The sequence below is a fragment of the Panthera pardus genome, unplaced genomic scaffold (genome assembly GCF_024362965.1).
Source record: "Panthera pardus isolate Hobbes unplaced genomic scaffold, ASM2436296v1 HiC_scaffold_25, whole genome shotgun sequence".
NCBI classification, from domain to species: domain Eukaryota; kingdom Metazoa; phylum Chordata; class Mammalia; order Carnivora; family Felidae; genus Panthera; species Panthera pardus.
In genome coordinates, this window is record NW_026526821.1 from 10502438 (window position 1) to 10518399 (window position 15962).

The following is a 15962-nucleotide window of genomic DNA, read 5'->3' on the forward strand; positions in this document are numbered from 1 at the left end:
CTACAGGTGTATTTCACCCATCAGCCGCACTTGTCAGTGCTCACCGTTTCAGAATTACAGACGGGCTGTCCCTCCAGTACAGCCCTGAGGGTCCCTGGCGAGGGGGCTGGGCTGGCCCAGGCGGGAACTGCCACGTGCTCTTGGGAGCCACTGCCGGGTTCCGCGTTCTTCCCGTTGTAGTTAAGAGCAGGCTTTGGGGGAGTTAATGCATTTCCATGAAGCCCACTACCACTGGCCTTTCACCTCTGTCCAGAACAATGAAATGGGTTTCTGAGGGGCGGTGTAGCAGCAGCTTGAAAACAAGAATGAAAAAAACCCCTTTCACTGACAGTCACGGTTGAAGGCATCTCGAGAAGAATTTTTCTTTGTTACAGAATCGGTGTGTAAAGGAGGATGTAAACTTAGGGTTTTTTTGGCTCGTGTGTACCTATGTATTTGTAATATGTTGTGTTGAGATATGTGTTTACTTAAAATTAAAAGAAGGGCACCTGGGTGGCTCAGTCGGTTCAGTGTCCAACTTTGGTTCGGGTCATGAGCTCATGGTTTCTGAGTTCGAGCCCCGTGTCGGGCTCTGTGCTGACAGCTCGGAGCCTGGAGCCTGCTTTGGATTCTGTGTCTCCCCCTCTCTCTGCCCCTCCCCTGCTCATGCTCTGTCTCTCTCTCAAAAATAAGTAAACGTTAAAAAAAATGAAAAGAGGGGCACCTGGGTGGCTCAGTCGGTTAAGTGGCCGACTTTGGCTCAGGTCGTGATCTTGCGATCCGTGAGTTCGAGCCCTGCATTGGGTTCTGGGTTGACAGCTCGGAGCCTGGAGCCTGTTTCGGATTCTGTGTCTCCCTCTCTCTCTGACCCTCCCCCGTTCATGCTCTGTCTCTCTCTGTCTCAAAAATAAATAAACGTTAAAAAAATTTTTTTTTTTAAATGAAAAGAAATGCAGGTACATGGGGAAGATATTTCCGTGGTACAGAGAGAGAAAGTAGGAGATAGAAGTATTGCCCATCACACGTGTCACCCTATAAACAGTGTATGTGGAGATGCGATCATTTTGTGTGTGTCCAATCTTCACTGATCATTTTAGACTTGGAGAGATGATTGCTTGCAGGTAAGACAAGCCCTATGGAAAGAGTCATTGACTCAGACCAGTAAATGAATGGTTTTTTTCAAAGACTGATGGAGACTATTAGCAAACAAGACAGGAAACAGTCATTGCTAGACTAGCCCTTTCTTTGCAGGTGGAGGTCAGTGTGACAGTATCTTCTGTCGGTCAGAGGGGAAAGCTAGTCCATGGGAATCCTGGTTGACTTGTGCTGACATAATTCGAGCAGAGTAGAGTTTCTTGAAGACAGACCTCTTGTTCCAGCATAAATCCAGTTTCTGGCCACAACAGAAAGCCAGTTAGGTATCTGAGCAGAACCCACTAAGGATGGAAACACAGAATGTTTAGGGCTGGGACAGAAATGGAAAAGAAGCCACCTGGAGGGAGTGGGGACGGGGGGGCAGAGCAGAGCTAGAACCCAGGTTTGATCTGTGCCCCTCCCCCTGCCCCTCCCCGCTCCAGCGGGTAGTAGGGCAGCCCAGGAGAGCCTGGGGGTTCCCGAAACACGGAGTAGCAGGTGTCTGCCTGTGCAGAATCTCTTGGGAGAAGGAAGGGGGAGCTCCGGAAGCATCCTGGTAAGGCAGAAGCTTGGGCAACTGTGATCCCCTGGGAAAGTGACTCTCGGTGCCCTCCGCCCCTGCAGGGACACTGAAATACTGCACAGTTACTTACACAGTGATGGCCCCTTGTGACCCACCACCCAGCTGAAAGATAGTAAAGCATCTCAGAATTAGCACCTCCTGGGGACCCCTGTCTCTGTCACCCTCTGTCACTCCCCAGGTCTGCTCTGTCCTAAAAGCTGCCTCCTTTTCCTTCCCCAAAGGTTGCATTTTATAAGAAGAAAGGGGGAGGGCGTACCTTTTCTTTTCTGGACTCCATCCTCTCGGGCTTGGTTTGGAATAAAATGGCGGCTTGTTGGGCATTAAAATTGGAAGCGTCTTGTGTGCGTTTCCTGTCGTTGGCTGTAGCAAATTGCTGGACTTCTGCTGTTTGGAAACACTACAAATTTATCACAGTCCTGTAGGTGAGAGGTCCGATCCAGGGCTCACCAGTCGGCCGGGGCGCCTCTGTTCCTCCCGGAGGCCCCAGGGGTGAATCTGTTGCCTTGCCTTCCAGCAACTAGACGCTACCCTGTTCCTTGGTTTGTGTCCCTCCCTCTCTCTTCAAAATCGATGCCGTCTCCTCTCTCTGACCCTCCCTCTGCCCTCAACTTCCTCTCTGGCTGCGGCCAGGAAAGTTCTGCCTTTTGAGGACCCCTACGATTACATTGGGCCCACCTGCATAATCCACGAGTGGCTCCTGATGGCCAGGCCCTTAACCTTCATCTCCCCTGCCAAGGCCATTTGGCCGTGTAAGGTAACCTGTTGACAGGTCCCGGGATTAGGTCGTGGGCATCTTTGGGGGCCGTTACTCTGCCTGCCGCACGTCTCAACTTTCTGCCGGTGACAGTGTGTCGGGTGGATGCCTGAGTGCGGCCAGGCACCACCGAGGATGGGCCGATGAACTTGTACCCCAGTCTAGGCCCCCTATGCTTGTAGGGCAGGCCCCCAGCTGATCCGGGATTGGCCGTTTCTGTTAGACCCAGGATTAGATCCCATGTCAGGCTGTCGCTGCTTTCAGCCGGGAGCCTCCCACCTTGCTTGCTTCTCTGAGTCTGGTTTTTCATATCCACTCAGGTCGAGTGGGTCATTCTTAGCTCAGTGGGCTCTCTGCTGGGCATGCGGGGTGGCCCTGTCATTTAGGCTGTGTCTGTCAGGCACCCGTGGGCTCTCCATACTCTCTTGTGCCTCCTTCCTGTGGCAGTGGGGGAGGGGGGAAGGGCAAGTCCAGGTGGGGACCCAGCACTGTCCAACCCCTCCCCAGCTCCCCTCTCTGTTGTTTTCCTTTTCCCCTTGTATTTCCTTCTCTTCCTGGAGGCCCCTGGCCAGGTTCACAGGCTTTTATTTGTATCACTATTTTTTAATGTTTGTTTATTTATTTATTTGAGAAAGAGGGAGAGCATGCATGAGCAGAGGAGGGGCAGAGAGAGAGGGAGAGAGAGAGAATCCCAAGCAGGCTCCATCCTTGCTGTCCGTGTACAGCCCAGTGTGGGACTCGGTCCCATGAACGGTGAGATCATGACGAGCCGAAATCAAGAGTCGAGGGCTTAACTGACTGAGCCACCCAGGCGCCCGCCGATTCACAGGCTTTTAAAACATGCAAAGTAATTGTTTATATTTAAAGGGAGATCTTAGGCACAGGTCCAGATTTCTGTTCTTTTCTCGAGAAACCAGAAGCTCTGGCCATCCGGGGCCGCGCCCCCTCGGGGGTAGCCTCCTCCATCAGTGCATCCTGGGGTCATGGGGTCGCCGCCCCTGTGGATGTGATGTGGGCGCGTCCCACCCTGCCCTCTTCACTTTCTTGCATGACCAGTCCGGTCCCCGTCTTGGAGTTTGCGCCCCCCCCCCCCCCCTTTGACCTGAAGGGAAGCCAGTCTCGCTGAGGCTGCGAGAAGGTTCCAGGGGGCGACGGAAGTCATGCGCAGTGCGCGCTGGGCGGGCTCGTGCGCCAGGCAGCTCCAGGATACCCCCCTGGCCTGGCAGCTGAATGAGTAGCTTCCTCCAGCGCCTGTCTCCTCTTCCGTGTAGACCGGGGTCCTCACCCGCGGGCAGGACTGTCTTCTGGGGCGGGGGGGGTAAATCTCTGCTGTGTGTTGGGATGTCTAACAGCCCCTCACGGTGGAGGCCAGGAGGTGCCGGCACACGCCCCCTTCTCCAGCTGCGACCACCAGCAGTGTCCCCGGACGTGGCCGCACGTCCCCTCGGGGGCAGAGCCGCCTGGCTGAGAAGGGCCGTGGACACCTACCCGGTTGCTTACTCGTGGGGCTGCCTGTTGCCGTGGGCTCCGTGCAGGTGTCGCAGACGCGGTCGCTCCCGACCCTCTGTGGGACCCCCTCTGCGGGACCCGCTCCTGTTCTCTCTGCCACGGCCCTGGCACGCAGCCTGCCTCTGGGCCCGGAAGAGAAGGTGAGTTGTGCCGCGCCGAGGGCAGCTGGGAGGTGGGAGCGCCCGCAGGCCCGGAGGAGCGAGGCCGTCGCGGGCCGGCCCAGCCTCCCCCGGGGCCCCAGTGGCTGCCTGTGCCCCGTCTCCGCCACCAGTTCCACCCTGGTGTTCATTTGCTTGACCTGTGAGCCGGGACCCTGGGCGGCGAGTCTGATGTCGACCCTGTGTCCCGTTTAGGTGGCCCTCGTACAGTGGACCGAAAGTGTGGGGCTGACCCTGGTGGGCCGGGACCAGTCTTCCATGCAGCTGAGGACCCCTGGCGACCAGATCCTGAACTTCACCATCCTACAGATCTTCCCTTTCACCTACGAAAGCAAGCGCATGGGCATCATCGTGCGGGTGAGTTACCCTCCTTCTGACTTCAAGTGAGTAAATAACTCAAGCGGGCTGGCTGCGTGTGCCCCTGTAGCTCCGCGCCCTTTCTTAACCCTTTCCTACCCTCTTGATCGTGACATCTGTTGTCCAGACTCAGAAGAGAATGTAATTGCCTGAGCAGAAACGATATCAGGCCCTCAGGCGGACAAGACCTCGGAGAGCTGATCGGCTTCTGGTTAACCTCGTTCTAGACTAGGGAAAGGTCTAACGTATGCAGACGGGGCGTTTCTTGGTAATAATACACTTCTCATTGTGTACGCTTTTGTTGAACTCAACATATCTCTCTCGAGGTGAGGTTGACATCAGCGAACCATTTTGAAGTGAGTAACTCATCGGCATTTAGGACTGCCGTCAAGTTTCAAAACATCTTCGTCACCCTAAAAGGAACCCTCCTACCCATGAAGTAGCGGCCCCGCATTCTTCTAGTCCCAGAACCACTGCTCTGCTCTCTGTCTCTAGGGATTTACCTACGCCGGATGGTTCATGTAACTGCATTCCTGTGACACGTGACCCATCCGGCATAATGTTGTCCAGGTTCATTCACTTTGTAGTAAGCGTCAGAACTCCATTCCTTTTTTTTTTTTTTTTTTTAATGTTTATTTCTGAGACAGAGAGAGACAGCATGAGTGGGGGAGGGGCAGAGAAAGAGGGTCGAGACGCAGAATCCCAAGCAGGTTCCAGGCTCTGAGCTGTCAGCACAGAGCCCTGTGCGGGGCTCAAACCCACGAACTGCGAGATCATGACCTGAGCCGAAGTCGGACTCTCAACCGACTCAGCCACCCGGGCGCCCTGAACGCCATTCCTTTTTATGGCTGCATCTGTTGAAAGACACTTGGGTTGTTTTCACCTTTTGACTGTTGGGAATGGTGCTACTTTGAGCATTCGTGTACAAGGATTTGAAGATCTGTTTTCAGCTCTTTGGGGTATACACTTAGGAGTGGAGTTGCTGGGTCCTGCTGGGTCCATTACCCACTTGCTGGATAATTCCATCTTTTAGCTTTATGAAGAACCTCCAAATGGTTTTCTGTCATGTTGTACCATTTTGCATTCTGCCAGCAATGTAGGAAGGTTCCGGTTTCTCCACATCCTCACCAACACTTTTTATTTTCCTTCTTCACTATTTTGATTAGAGCCATTTTTGTGGTTGCAAAGTGGTATCTCGCTGAGGTTGTGATTTGCATTAACTTAATGACTAACGATGTTGAGCATATTTTCATGTGCTTATTGGCCGATATTATATCTTCTGTGGAGAAATGCATATTCAAATCCTTTGCCCGCCTTTTAATTTGGTTGTCTTCATTGTTGAGTTGTAAGTGTTCTTTATATAGTGTGACTATTAGACCCTTATCAGAGAGATGCTTTGCAAATATTTTCTCTTTCTCTCTAGGTTGTCTTTTTTTATTTTTTTGTCTTTTCACTTTCTTTGATAAAATTTCTTTGATTCACAGAAGTTACTAATTTTGGTGAAGCCTAATTTATCTATTTTTTTCTTTTGTCGCTCTTAGGTGTCATATCCAAGACTTATATTGTTACATCCAAGCTCATGAAAATTTGCTCCTATGTATCTTTTTAAGAGTTTTGTAGTTTTGGCTCTTTCAGTCATCGATCCCTTTGGGGTTAATTTTTGTATATGGTGTGAGGTAGGGGTTCAGCTTCATCCTCTCGCACGTGTGCAAACGTTGTTCCAGCACCATTTGGTGAAGGGACCGTTGTTTATCCACTGAGTGGCCTTGGCATCCTTGTTGTAATTCAGTATTTTCAATGGTTTTTCATTCGTACAGTCACTGAAGTTATCGGGAAAATACAGCGATCGTTCAGCAGCACCATTTTGTCATATTTATTTCAAATTTTGTTGTTATACATTTTGAAACTTGTATTGCAGTACAGCCTACACAGAGAACCGTGCAAACATCATAAGCGTGCAGCTCAGGTGTCTACAAAGTTAGCACGCCCATGTCACCAGCATCCAGAGCAAAGATCAGAATCCCACCCATTGTCACCCCAGGAGCTCCGTTGTGCCCCTCCCTGGTCGTCTACATCCCTCTCTCTCCCCACAGGGATATGACCACTCTGTTGATTTCTACCACTGATTAATGTCTTTTTTGAGATTTTCTCTTTATAGAAATCATGCAGTAGTCTCCTTTTCATGTTTGAGTGCATTTGCTCAAATTTATATTTGTAAGATTCATCCATGTTTTTGTGGGTATTGTAGTTTTAAAACGTTTTTATTTTTATTTATTTAAATTGTTTTTAAATGTTTATTTTGAGAGACAGAGAGAGACAGAGACAGAGAGGGGAGGGGCAGAGAGAGAGGGAGACATAGAACCCAGAGCAGGCTCCAGGCTCTGAGCTATCAGCACAGAGCCTGACGTGGGGCTTGAACTCATGAACCGTGGAATCATGACCTGAGCCGAAGTTGGACACTTAACCAATGGAGCCACCCAGGTACCCCTAAAAAAGTTTTTAAAGGAATAAAACATTGTGTGTTCAACTGAAGGCCTGTCTGCCCCTCCTGGATATGCTTCCTTTCTATTCCTGCACCAAATTCAAAATTTTAATGAATTTTAAAATACTATTATCAGACATGTTTGGGTATAAGTAACGTGTATTATGGTTGCGCATATTGTTATTCTTCGTATGAGTGGCATCATATCATAATCCCACTTCCTGTTTTAAATTTTTTTTGTTAATGTTTATTTATTTTTGAGAGAGAGACAGAGCACAAGCAGGGGAGGGGCAGAGAGCGAGGGAGACACAGAATCCGATGGAGGCTCCAGGGTCTGAGCTGTCAGCACGAACCGCGAGGTCATGACCTGAGCCAAAGTGGGATGCTCGACCGACTGAGCCACCCAGGCGCCCCTGTTTTTAACATTTAAAAGGACTTTATGTTCATACTTTTCATCTTGCTTTGTTAATTTTAGCCGTGTTACAGTGTAGTGCTGTATGAATATACCTCTCTTCGTTCCGTCTCCTGGAGTTCCCTGTTGATACGTATTGAGGTAGTTGCCACTTTTTTGCCATTAGAAGCAGCACTGCCGCATGTCCTTGTCTGTTGCGGTCTCCATTGTACATAATGTGAATGTGTCCAGAGGTCAGATTGCTGGGTTGGTGATATATACATCTTTAAAGCTACCAGATCTGTCATCAACTCTTTCCTAAAGTGCTTGTACTAATTTTGGGCTCACCATTCCTCCACATCCTCACCAATATTCGACAGTGTCAGACTTTTAGGATTTTTTTTTCAACATCTTGTTTCACCATTTGCTCTTGTGCTCAGAGAATCCCTTTCCTTGCTGGGAAGCCTGGGACCCCGTGTTCATAAACCACTGTGTTCAGTCACTCTTACAGTTCGCGGATCATCAGAATTACCAAGGGAGCTTTAATTTTTTTTTTTTTTTAACGTTTATTTATTTTTGAGACATGGAGAGACAGCATGAACGGGGGAGGGTCAGAGAGAGAGGGAGACACAGAATCTGAAACAGGCTCTAGGCTCTGAGCTGTCAGCACAGAGCCCGACGCGGGGCTCGAACTCTCGGACCGCGAGATCATGACCTGAGCTGAAGTCGGACGCCCAACCGACTGAGCCACCCAGGCGCTCCAAGGGAGCTTTAAAAGTGCCGATCACTTTCGTCCCATCCGGATCTGTTTTGGTCTTGGGATGGCTCCTTGGTATTTGTAAAGGTTTTTCACATTATTCGGCTTGATTGGGGTAAACCCTGCTCAATCCTGGGCAACTTCGGGACGTGACTCCTCTTTTTGGTTTGGTCTTTAAAAGAAAGGAGACTCCCCTCTACCTTGATGTACCCAAGTGTGTTATGCCTGAAAGGTCAAAGAGCTGTAGGTTCTATTATAGTAAGTTGGTAACAGTAGTGTGAGTACTTAGCGATCAGGGTGATTAGGAGCAGAGGTGCCAGCAAGAGTACTGATGGCATCGGCTGTAGGAGCAGCAATAACGCTGACAGGTAGCGTTTAATGATGCTCGTTGTGTGCCAGCGGCTGTTCTAAAGGGTTTCCAGAAACTCACTCGTTAATCCTCAGCATAAGCCAACAAGGTAGGTACCATTTTGATGGGCACTTGACAAAGGAGAAAACGGAAGGGTAGGGAGGCTCAGCATTCTCCCCACGTTCGCACAGCTGGATAATGGCGGAGCTGGGGCTGGACCCCACGTGATATGGCCCCCAAGTCCAGGCTCTTTAACCACGACGACCTGGGAGTTTGGGCGTGGTGAGTGGGGCATCGAAAGCTTGCGGAGCACCCCTAGTCATGCTGGAGTACTGTGTCGTGTGTTCTGCCTGGCAGATTTCCCCACACTTAGCGGTATAAACGGTAGAAGGTAGTATCTCACGGGGCCTGTGGGCCAGGAATCTGGGTGCAGCTTCGCTGGGTCCTCTGGCTTGTGGTTTCTCACAGGCTGCTGTCATCCGGGGTTCAGCCGGGGCAGGATCCAGCTGAAAACCAGATAAAATCAGTGCTGTGGGTGGGATTCGGCTCCTTGTGGTTGTTGGACAGAAGGCTTTAGTTCTCCGCTCTTTTGGTAGGAGGCCACCCTCGTTCACTGTTCCACCGGCCTCCCCGTAGGTCAGCTCCTTTGTCGGCGGGCTTCATCAGAGTGAGCAAGATGGAGGGCAGAGTCTTTGCAACCTGATGTCAGAACTGGCCTCCCATCGCTTCTGCCTTGCTTACCCCCACTCAGTGGGAGTGGGTCTCACCAGGGCATGGAGTATGAGGGAGTAGGGGTCATTGGAGGGGGTAGGGATCATTGGAGGGGGCAGGGGTCACTGGAGGGGGCAGGGGTCACTGGAGGGGGTAGGGGTCACTGGAGGGGGCAGGGGTCACTGGAGGGGGCAGGGGTCACTGGAGGGGACAGGGGTCTTTTGAGGGGGCAGGGGTCATTGGAGGGGGTAGGGGTCATTGGGGGGGCAGGGGTCATTGGGGCAGGGGTCATTGGAGGGAGTAGGGGTCACTGGAGGGGGCAGGGGTCATTTGAGGGGACAGGGGTCATTGGGGGGGCAGGGGTCATTGGAGGGGGTAGGGGTCATTGGAGGGGGTAGGGGTCTTTGGAGGGGGTAGGGGTCATTGGGTGGGGCAGGGGTCATTGGAGGGGGTAGGGGTCTTTGGAAGGGGTAGGGGTCTTGGAGGGGGCAGGGGTCATTGGAGGGGGTAGGGGTCATTGGAGGGGGTAGGGGTCTTTGGAGGGGGTAGGGGTCATTGGAGGGAGTAGGGGTCATTGGAGGGAGTAGGGGTCACTGGAGGGGGCAGGGGTCACTGGAGGGGGTAGGGGTCATTGGAGAGGACAGGGGTCTTTTGAGGGGGCAGGGGTCATTGGAGGGGGGCAGGGGTCATTGGAGGTTGTAGGGGTCATTGGAGGGGGTAGGGGTCCTTGGAGGGGGTAGGGGTCACTGGAGGGGGCAGGGGTCATTGGAGGGGACGGGTCATTGGAGGGGGTAGGGGTCATTGGAGGGGGTAGGGGTCATTGGGGGGGCAGGAGTTATTGGAGGGGGCAGGGGTCACTGGAGGGGGCAGGGGTCACTGGAGGGGGTAGGGGTCACTGGAGGGGGCAGGGGTCACTGGAGGGGGCAGGGGTCATTTGAGGGGACAGGGGTCATTGGGGGGGCAGGGGTCATTGGAGGGGGTAGGGGGTCATTGGAGGGGGTAGGGGTCTTTGGAAGGGGTAGGGGTCTTGGAGGGGGCAGGGGTCATTGGAGGGGGTAGGGGTCATTGGAGGGGGTAGGGGTCTTTGGAGGGGGTAGGGGTCATTGGAGGGAGTAGGGGTCATTGGAGGGAGTAGGGGTCACTGGAGGGGGCAGGGGTCACTGGAGGGGGTAGGGGTCATTGGAGAGGACAGGGGTCTTTTGAGGGGGCAGGGGTCATTGGAGGGGGGCAGGGGTCATTGGAGGTTGTAGGGGTCATTGGAGGGGGTAGGGGTCCTTGGCGGGGGGTAGGGGTCCTTGGAGGGGGGCAGGGGTCATTGGAGGGGGCAGGGGTCTTGGAGGGGGCAGGGGTCATTGGAGGTGGTAGGGGTCTTTGGAGGGGGTAGGGGTCATTGGAGGGGGTGGGGGTCATTGGAGGGGGTAGGGGTCTTTGGAGGAAGTAGGGGTCATGGGAGGGACTAGGGGTCATTGGGAGGAAGTAGGGGATCATTGGGAGGAAGTAGGGGTCATTGGGAGCCACAGAAGAAACAGCTCCATGAGCTGCTGTTCTGATGACCCAGTGACACAGCCCGAATGTGGTTTGAATTTTTGTTAACATTTATTTATTTATTTTTTGAGAGAGAGAGACAGAGCATGAGTGGGGGAGGGGCAGAGTGAAGAAGACACAGAATCCGAAGCAGGCTCCAGGTTCTGAGCTGTCAGCACAGAGCCCGATGTGGGGCTCGAACCCACGGACCGTGAGATCATGACCTGAGCCGAAGTCGGAAACCCAACTGACTGAGCCACCCAGGGGCCCTGATTGTGCTTTGAAAATGACACATTTTAAGGGATTTGTATGCCCCTGATTGCAACTTTTGGGTGGGAGGGGAGCTTTTTCTCCCATGCTGCTGTTGCTTTTCTCACTGGCCCATACCTGGTGTGACCCATGGCTTCTAGACTGTATCTTGAGCACACATCTGATGTCAAGAACGTGGCCTGGCAGCTGCAGCACAGATCGTGTGTGTGGGTGTTTCCTGGGGAATCAGAGTCATTAATCGCCTCCGGAATCGCTTTTGTTCCAGCCTTTATTTTTTCCAGTTCTAGGACCGGGGTCTCCGCTGAAGTCATTCGAGGGTTGAATCATCATCAGATAGTACCCAGTATCAGCCGTTCTAGGATAAGTGAGCAATATATCCGCCCTTCCTTTAGCTGTGAAGGGCTTTCATTCCCAGATACACGTCCTATTTTATGACATGTGGGTCCACATCTTCTCACAGCAAGAACAGGACCCTGTACCTTGAACTAGGGGATACTTACTGGATGGGAAAAATCTATCATTAAACTTGTTTTTTTAATGTTTACTCTTGAGAGAGAAAGAGAGAGAGAGAGACAGACAAAGCATGATTGGGGGAGGGGCAGAGAGACAGGGAGACCCAGAATCCGAAGCAGGTTCCAGGCTCCGAGCTGTCAGGACAGAACCCCATTCGGGACTCGGACTCATGACCCGTGAGATCATGACCTGAGCTGAAGTCAGATGCTTAACCGACTGAGCCACCCAGAGGCCCCTATATCTATCATTATTTTAAAATAGCATCCCCCCCCTTCCAAGGTTATGGAAAACAAACCAACTCGACATTGAATTAAAGCATTCAGAACAGATACATACATCAAGAGCTCAAATTGTTCTTTGTTTTTACCACCAAAGACCAACCATTCATCCGTCTTCAGAGACTTTCCCTTTTAGTTTTTTTCTACGCGTATACGAGTGTAAATACCCACACGCATTTGTATGAACTTGGCATTGAGCGTCACATGAGGCTTTCTAAACTCTTCCCCCTGTTGAACAATATGGATGGTGGAAATTTTCTCATGTTAGTAAAGTGTGATTTTTATGATTTTAATGCATGCGTGGTGTTTTGTTGAAAAAATATACCATTATTTGATTAAATATTCTCGGATACTGCACATTTTTCATTTCTCACTACTAAAAGTCAGTCTGTGAGCATCTGTCTTTGTTAGGCTGGCTTTAATGACATGCCTATTATTGCTGAGTTTTGTTTTCTGACCTGTCTCCCTCCTTATCCTTGCCTTTGACCCGTGGAAATCAGCCTTCGGGGCAAGTGGACAGGTTCTCCATTCTCCAGAAACCTCCCTAAACTCTTCTAATGCAGCCGTTCTCGCCCTGGGGCCATTTTGCCCCCAAGGGGACATTCGAAAAAGTTGGGAGACATTTTGGTCGTCCCAAGTCAGGGTTGACCTCCTCTCCTAGGTAGAGGCCAAGACGCCTCCTCGCGAAGAATAACCCACCCCAAACGTTAATTGTGCCGGGGCCAGCAGCTTAGTTCTCACGCACCCAGATATCCTGTCTGGTTATTTGGAAATACCCACCCGGTCACCTGAGGCGAGGGAATGTCACCTCCGCTGTGACACATCTTGGTTTGGTGACTGTTGGCAGTTACGGGCTCACTCACCTCGCTCATCAGCCCTCCCGACGCGTGCGAGCTCTTGGATGGCACTTGGCAGGGACTTGCAGGCAAAGTCCTTCCCTGGCGTGCGTCTCTGCCTTCTGGGGGTTTCCTTGGGGGCTCGTGCGCTTGCGTCTCTGAAAGGAAGGCTGCCGTCGCCCGCCTTAGTTCTGTCGCGTGCAGATGTTCCACTGCCCTCCCCCGGCCCGGCCCACGCGGAACGATGGAGGCCGATCGGTGCCGTAGATCAGACCCTTGTCATTGTTTGCATAGAAGAGGCCTTTGAACAGGGGCCAGGATGAGACCACAGTGGAAAAAGATGAGGCCCCAAAACAATGCCGCGCAACTGGCGGCTCTCCGTAAACGTACGGCGTGATCTCGCCATCGTATGGGAGCGAGGTAACCTTGTGATGAACCGAGTGGGAGGAAGTGAGTAACGGGAGGAGACGGTCGGTGCAGTGTTTGAGTTGGACGAGCCGTCTGCGCCCTCCAGAGCGCCCTTCGCAGTAGAGGAAACTGGGGAGGGGACGCTGTTTCCTACGGCTCTGTTGTCAGGCACCGTTCGGGTTGAGGCAAGAGGGAAGAAAGCCCCGGGATGCTTCCGTGCCCAGACCCCACGGCTCTCTCTGGCCCGAGTCCCAAGCGGGCGTGGGTGTGTGGGATCCGTCAGAGGTGAAGCATGGGCTGCTGCTGGCTTTAGAGACGCAGGTGCCTGTTCGTGGCCGGCGGGCGCTTTTGTGAGCAAGCATGTAGTTCTCAAAGATGATCAGCGGTGAGAGGGCCCTGGAAAGCTGTTCTGAAGAAGGAGACGTGTACCTCTAATTTGGCCCTGGGTATTTATTTCGTGTTTAGTTAACCCGTTTACAGGCATGCTTTCGGGGCTTTCCCGGGGGAGCAAAATTGAGGCCTGAGGTGGTAATGGCCATGCTCTGTTCCCTCACCCCTCTCTTCCGCCCCCAGGCCCCCCACCCCCGTGGTGGGAGTTCCCGAGGAAGGAGTCACAGAGTAAGAACCAGGGCTGAGAGCCATTGTTCCTTGAAGCCAGGACTCCTCAGCCTCCGTGCTGTTGACACTGGGGCCAGATGGTTCTTGGTTGTGGCTGTCCTGTGCGCCCTAGGACTCTCAGCAGCGTCCTTGGCCTCTGTCCGCCGGATGCCAGGAGTAGTCACCCCCTCGTCGTGACAGCCAAAAAGGTCTCCAGATACTGCCCCATGCAAAATCCCCTCCATTGAGAACCACTGGGCGAGGCCTCGGTCCCCACACACAGTGCGGTTGAGGGACGCGCAGAGTTACCGTCACCCTAGCGGGCTGATCACGCCGAGTGGGCGTTTTCTGTGTGTCTGGCCCTTGGCTGCGTGCTCTGTGTAGGGGACTTCGTTTAAGCCCCAACAGCCTGCGTGGTAAGAGTTGTTCCTGTTTGACAGATGAGAGAACTGAGGCTTAGAGAAAAGAAGCGGCGTGTCCCGAGTGCACACAGCTGAAAGCTGTTGTTGGGTCTAAGCCTTCGACGCCTGGGCCGTGGTGTTATCTTCCCCCCCCCCCCCACCCCGAAAAGCTGGTCAGTGTGAACAAAAATCTGGGTCATTTGATGGCTTGCAAGTCCTCAAGTAGACACGGGTCTGGAATGATCGGGATTAGCAGTTCTCAGTGAAGGCAGTTTGCTCCCCAGGGGACATTTGTTTATGTCTGGAGACATTTGGGCTGTCCCCATGGGGGTGTGGCCGACCTCTAGCGGGGACGGGCCAGGGACGCTGTAGAAGGTCCTGGAATGCACAGGCCAGCCCCCACGGCAAGGAATTCCCCAGCCCATATGTGAACAATGCCAAAACTGAGAACCCCGCTCTGGGATAAGTACCTTACTTCCCCATCTTTTTGGGCAGAACACAGTTGGGTGATCCTGGCAGTCCTGTGTGTAAATTAAAGATGATTTTCCGGGGGCGCCTGGGTGGCTCAGTCGGTTAAGCATCCGACTTCGGCTCAGGTCATGATCTCGCGGTTCATGAGTTCGAGTCCCGCGTCGGGCTCTGTGCTGACGGCTCGGAGCCCGGAGCCTGCTTCGGATTCTGTGTCTCTCCCTCTCTCTCTGCCCCTCCCCCACTCACGCTCTGTCTCTGTCTCTCAAAACTGAATAAACATTTAAAAAAAAAAAAGATGATCTTACAGCGTGTGAGTCTGTTTCTGCTGAGATAGTAAGAACTTTAAAAACAAACTTCTTAAATCCTTTTGATCTCTCTTTCCTCATTTAATGCTTTTCCAAACGCTTTGAATTTTCTTCTATTTTCTGTGGCCTTTGCCCCCAAGTGAGCGCCGCGCCCCCCTCCGCCCCCTTCTGGCTTTTTATCTTTGGCCAAGTGACAAAACGTCGGCGTCTGCCGAGTTTGTACGCCGTCTGTCATGGGAAGTGGGCACTGGAGCAGAAAGCGGGTGTTCCTCTTGGGTATTCATTCCACCGCCCCCCCCCCCCCCCCCCCAGGACGAGTCAACGGGAGAGATCACGTTTTACATGAAGGGAGCGGATGTTGTCATGGCTGGGATCGTGCAGTACAATGACTGGCTGGAGGAAGAGGTACGTGGGGTGTGGGGGCGAGCGCCGCAGAGGCATGTCTTGGAGGCCTCGCGTGACGTGGTAACACGGGTCTCTGTGCTCGTTGTCTGTGGCTGTGTAACACCTCACCCCCAAACGTAGCAGCTTAGAACGACGCACTTTTATTTCTCATGGACTCTGTGGGCCAGGCATCTGTCCACAGCTTGGCCGGCCGTCCTTTGCAGGGTCTCTCAAGCAGTTGCTTGGGACTGGGGTCTCATCTGAAGGTTCAAGCGGGGCAAGGCCCACGTCCAGGCTCAAGAGTCCGCCCCTCACTGGTTTTTGGCTGGAGGCAGGTAGCGGGAGGGTGGGGATCCTCCAGGGTCCGCGTCACGGGCTGCCCGTCTTGATTGGTGATGTGGAGAATTGGCCACAGCAAGGAGAGAAGAAACTCTTGGGTTTGTCGGGTCACTTTTCTTTTGTCTCTCAGCTCCAGGTTGGGGGGCGGAGGGGGGAGGCACAGTTGCCATTCAGTAATGTTATATTTTCAGGTAGAGGGTTTGCAAACTCAAAGGAGGGGCTGGGCAGGTAAGTCAGATAAAACAGGCCGGGGGGGAGTCTTTCCAACAGGGTCGCACTTTGTGTGTTAAGCCTGTCGGAATATCCTTCACCTGATAGCTGTTTTCTGGGAATACGTAGAAGCAGCCGCTTTTCATCCATCATTGGCTGTGGTCTTTTGGGAGAGCATGCATGGTTGTGTCAGAGGTTTGGTTTTTTTCCCCAACAAGCCAGACATCCAGGTTTGTCTGCGAAGTCTTACAGTGTTGACTTA

At 52.7% G+C, this 15962-nt stretch overlaps 1 protein-coding gene across 1 annotated transcript in view; it reads left to right on the plus strand.

Moving 5' to 3' along the window:
• The window catches only part of ATP9A (ATPase phospholipid transporting 9A (putative)), a 125955-nt gene that overhangs the window by 90752 nt on the left and 19241 nt on the right, over positions 1-15962 (plus strand). Inside the window, 2 exon segments of the mRNA XM_053890131.1 lie at positions 4313-4474; positions 15080-15172. Coding sequence (XP_053746106.1) covers positions 4313-4474; positions 15080-15172 — 255 coding nt within the window.